The sequence below is a fragment of the Leuresthes tenuis genome, unplaced genomic scaffold, assembly GCF_036924035.1.
Source record: "Leuresthes tenuis unplaced genomic scaffold, fLeuTen1.0.hap1 SCAF_23, whole genome shotgun sequence".
In the NCBI taxonomy this organism is placed as follows: domain Eukaryota; kingdom Metazoa; phylum Chordata; class Actinopteri; order Atheriniformes; family Atherinopsidae; genus Leuresthes; species Leuresthes tenuis.
Genome location: NW_027325377.1, coordinates 3,643,322 through 3,648,398, shown reverse-complemented (window position 1 = coordinate 3,648,398; position 5,077 = coordinate 3,643,322). Strand labels below are relative to the sequence as shown.

Genomic DNA, 5,077 nt, shown 5'->3' with positions numbered 1-5,077 from the left:
TTTGGAAAAAAAACAGCAGGTTTTTAAAACCTCGACATAATTTTTAATCACAGCTGGAAACACTGATCCAGTTAAAAGATGTGATTCTGTCACAGAGCCACTACAGACCGGCTCCTGTAGCTCATTAACTATCTGGTTCCAGCACAGATACATGTACAGGTGTGCGTTTGTTTTAGGTCTCCTTGTGTCCCTTCAGGATCAGGTCCATATAAGCTCCGGTCACCAGACTCTCTGCTGAGACGCCCAGCCGCTCCATCAGGTCTGTGGCCACCTGAACAACAAAGCATTCTTTTCATTTTCCTGTTCACAAAAAGCAGATTTAGATCAGAAACATTATGTAAGACCTGCTCCTTCCCAGGTGTTGAAATGAGGGAACCTCAGATGAAACACAACCTGGTGAACATTCTGTTGTAGATCTGCTGCTGTGTTTGGGATCTTTGTCCTGTTGATGAGCCAGTTTCAGCCCAGCTTTAGCTGTGGGACAGATGGCCTCACATTTGACTCTAGAATACTTTGGTATCCAGAGGAGTTCATGGTGGACTCAATGACTGCAAGGTGCCCAGGTCCTGTGGCTGCAGAACCAGCCCAGATCATCAGCCCTCCACCACCGTGCTTGACAGCTGGTATGAGGTGTTTGTGCTGATATGCTGTGTTTGGTTTCCTCCAAACGTGCTGCTGTGCATTAGGACCAAACATCTCCACTTTGCTCTGGTCTGTCCAAAGGACATTGTTCCAGAAGTCTTGAGCTTTGTTCAGATGCAGCTTTGCAAACCTAAGCTGTGCTGCCATGTTCTTTTTAGAGAGAAGAGGCTTTCTCCTGCAGCCCTTCCAAACAAGCCATCCTTGTTCAGTCTTTTTCTAACTGTGCTGCCATGACCTTTAACCTTTAACCTGCTAACTGAGGCCTGTAGAGTCTGAGATGTAGCTCTGGGCTTCTTCACCTTGGGGTGAACTTGCTGGGACGTCCACTCCTGGGAAGATTGACAGCTGTCCTGAATGTTTTCCACTTGTGAATAATCTTTCTCTCTGTAGAATGATGGACTCCAGATAGTCTGGAAATGGCCTTATAACCCTTCCCAGACTGATGGGCAGCAACAGCTGCTTCTCTAAGATCATTGCTGGTGTCTTTCCTCCTTGGCATCGTGTTAAACTGACAGAACTCCTGCTTTTATAGAGCTGCTCACACTGACTGAGGATCAGTTAATCAGAGCATTGATCAGCAGCTCCTGGCTGCTTCTTACCCTCTTAGTTCCTGTGGAAGCAGTGAGGGTTCACTTAGTTTTTCTGCCTTTTGTGTAATATGTCATGTGTTGTTCATCCAAGGTTGGATTTACCTCATTTTTCACACGAATATAATTCCATTAAACATGATCTCCACTTCTTATTGTTTCATATAAACTGCAGCAGTTAACATCCACACTGAAGGTTTTTGCTGAGCCGTTACTACAGAACAGAAAAGCTCCTTTCATTCATTTTCAATCATTCAGAAACCTTCTCCCTGCAGAGCCGGATATCCTAATATTTACACTGAACTCAGCTCCCAGGATTCTGAATTGTGTTTCATGCGTTTGAGTTCAAACCGACCTGCTGTCCCTCTTCAAGCGTCTGCTCCGGTCGCATCACCACCTGAAGAAACAGACAAACAGATGATTCAGGCGCAGGTTCCCTCTCAGAGCTCAGAGCTCAGAGCTCAGAGCTCAGAGCTCAGGATCAGTCCTCACCTGCTTGTCTGATATCCAGCTCTGTAACCTGCTGCTCTCTGAGCTCTCAGCCTCACTGGGAAATCTCTCACAGCCTCAATATAACTGTGACGACTATAATTAATGTAGCATGGAGTCGGTGTCAGTCGCGGCGCCGCGGCGTGAAGGTTTTTCTTATTGGATCTGCTCCCAGCTGAAACGGGGACTTGATTAAATTATGTCCACGTTTAATGAAAATTAAATCAGGTCTGTCAGCGGCGCCGTTGTCTTCCTTAAGAGATGTTTCCGCCTGCTGCTGGGGAGTTTGTCAACGGAGATTTGACGAGATCCTGCTTCTGATGATTAAATAATTCACTGATTTACAGATACGACCGATTATTTTTGTTGTTTATCACCTTTTTTTTTTAAAACTTAAACTTAAAGGACAGTCGGTAAAAGCTTCGTATCGACTGAGCAGAAAACTGGATGTTTGTCGTTGTTTATTTCCAAAAACTCAAACGACACACGATGATGTGTTTATGCATTTGGCTTTTATCCAAAGCGACTTACAGATAGGCAGATGGGGTAAGGGGGCCTTGCCTAAGGACCCCTACTGGAGGTAATACCTTTCATGCAGGGGATTTGAACCCAGGTCACCCACATGAAAGGTGGCAATCAAACCACTACACTATCCAGCCCACGATGACATCAGTGACCTGATTTATTCCAACCTAAAAACAACACAGTGTGAGTGAGAGTGTGTGCTGACCTCCAGCTCCATGTAGTGTCCCAGTCCCTCCACTGTGTCCAGGTGAACTCTGGTCTGACCAATCAGAAACAGCCGCCGCTCTTTACGCACCTCCCCTTTGACCCCCAGAGAGTCTGAGAGCACAGTCTGCACACACACACACACATTAATATTACCACCATCATCAGCACCGTTACCATCATCCTCCTCTGACGAGGCTCACCTGGAGGCTCGACGGCTCGCTGGTCGGACTGATGGAGTAACGAGACAGTTTGGGTCCATCAGTGTCTGGACGTTCGTAGAAGATCAGCTGACCCGATCCGTTCTACCAAACAAACAAGTGAGTCCAGTCAGTACATCAGGACAATATGTGGCATTTCAGACAGAATTACATCAGATATAAATTAGGTTTGCTGTTCATTTCACAACATTTCCTCAAACGCTTCACTGCCATAATGGCTGCTGTTCTCCCAGCAGACACTAGGTGGAGCTCACGGTCCAGTGTCTGGTTCTGAGCACCCTGAATCACACCTCCATCACACAGTAACTTCAGGAAGGATCCGATCCTCCAAAATCCATCCTGCAGCAGGACAACGAGCCCAAGCAACCAGAGAGTGAGATATCATGGAGTCAAACTAACCACGGCTAACATTTAGCACAAAAAAAAAGGTTCTGGAGGCTGAAACCTGTCTGATAAGAGTCTAAAACCACCACAAAACAAAACTCCAGTCTAAGATATAGATGAACTGAATCTAAAAGACCAGGAACCTGTGCAGAACCACTTCAAAAACAGCTGTTTGTACCATGAAGTCTCGCAGCTTCAGGCGTCCTTGACTGCAGTTGAAGAAAGTGTCGTGCTGCCTGATGATCGTGCCCTCTGATTGGCTGAGCTGAGCAGCCTTCTGGGCGAACACCGCCGGGTCGCCCACTTTTGCTTTGATCTCTACGTTGGACGGCATCTCTCTACTGAGCATGTGCAGAACCAAGAGAACAAAAGGTTAAGGCAGGTGTGAGGTGGTTGCTTAGCATTAAACTGATTAATAAGCAGTTCGACTGATCCTTCGTTCAACTAAGAGTTCATTACGTGTGCATCATCAAACCGCAAATTCTTTTAACATATCCTACAACTGAGTCATCCTCCTGATCAGTCAGTTTTTAAGCAGAGGAGTCAAATATTTTGCAGGTTTAAAACTTTCTGGTGGGATGTGTTATAGGACTATAAATCAGATTATTCCACATTTCACGCTGCTGCTTAAATCAAACATGGTTTAGTTCAAATACAAGATCATTGTAAAGAGTGTTTTCGTGTTATTAGGTGTTACCTTCATCGAATACTACAATGCCCAGTTTATCATTATGGGACACCACTTCAGTCCACATTCATTTAGCCATCTGAGAAGTCCTGAACCACAGAAGTACAGACATGATGTCTGGCATGTAGGTCGCTCTGAACTCGATTCTGTACTAAAACCACAACACTAAGACCTGGATTATTCTACAGTGGGTTTAGATTCTTTGAAACACACTTTGTTATGTGTGAAACTTTTATTATATTTGTGAAAACACAGAAAAGGGTAATTTTGCTGCTTCTGGCACGTAGATTACCCTTAACAAGGTATTGTATTTAAACCACAGTAGTAAGACTGGCCAAATCTGAACGGAATTATTCTATAGAGAGTAGAGATTAATTAATACCTTGTTTGTTGTACGTGGAACCATTATTTTATTTGTAAAAATTATGTAAAGGGCTATGTCGTTTATTTTTCGCATGCAAACATTAGACTAAGACCTGAATGAAAACCTAAATCGCTGGACTGATTTATTTCTACAGAGAAAAACTGTAAACTCAGCATCACACTCGCAGGATAAACGTTTCAGACAGCCAACATTAGCCAGCTAGCCTGCTAGGCTACTAGCTAGCTAGCCGGCAGCCTCGCGCACCTGCTTTACACAACCGTTTTTTTTTCTTTATTCGAGTTAATTAACCAGTTTGGAAAAACTTACAGATGTAACATTCTCCTGAATGTTACAAACTCTGCAAACACGGCTCTAATCATCCAGGTTAGATGTATTTTGCTAACTGATCAACAACAGCTAAAAAAATTTAGTTCAATTCCTAATTTACACAGTTATGTCTCAATCAAAACAAAGATGGCGACCTTAAAGGCTGTAGTTAAACGATGTTATAAAGCTAGCACCATTAGCTGTTTAATATATCCATGACAATAAACTGAATGGTACCTCAACAGTGTTCTTAACACGCCGTTGCTTCTCCCTTATTATTGTACTTCTGCTGCTGTTTGACACGCTGTCAATAACGCTTGATTTTACCGCGAAATCCTCCCTGTGGAGGCGGAGAAACAACGCCACTCTGTTCGCAGACAGGAAGCGAGAAATAGACCAATCTGATCTCAGAACTGCATTGAGTGACGGGAGAGCCATCCAATCAAAATGAGAAGAATGGATGACGTTGTGCCATTTCCTGGAACAGCGCGGTAACAACACAAAGAAAAAAGTGAAGACATCTCACTCTGCTTAGTTTTTTTTCTCTCGCAAAAGTAACAGTCTCGGTCTCGGCTGCGTCTTTGGAAGAAGCTTTAGCCTAAAAAATCTGTCTTTTTAGTTTCAAAAACCTTTGACAAGCTCAATT

The 5,077-nt window shown here is 43.9% G+C and overlaps 1 protein-coding gene across 2 annotated transcripts; it reads right to left on the bottom strand.

The window, feature by feature from the left end:
- Positions 1-4,816, bottom strand: LOC140282768 (adenylate cyclase CyaB-like). Of its 2 annotated transcripts, none has more exons than XM_072377321.1 (6): positions 4,432-4,536; positions 3,231-3,393; positions 2,651-2,752; positions 2,449-2,574; positions 1,585-1,626; positions 1-271 (listed from the first exon to the last, which is right to left on the bottom strand). In XM_072377321.1, the coding sequence occupies exons 1-6, from the start codon at positions 4,482-4,484 to the stop codon at positions 173-175; spliced, it is 585 nt and encodes a 194-aa protein (XP_072233422.1). In that variant the 5' UTR covers positions 4,485-4,536; the 3' UTR covers positions 1-172. The 2 variants fall into 2 exon arrangements, with proteins under 2 accessions (XP_072233422.1, XP_072233423.1); XM_072377322.1 differs by lacking the exon at positions 4,432-4,536 and adding an exon at positions 4,669-4,816 and having other exon boundaries at positions 3-271.
- Positions 4,817-5,077: the final 261 nt, after the last annotated feature.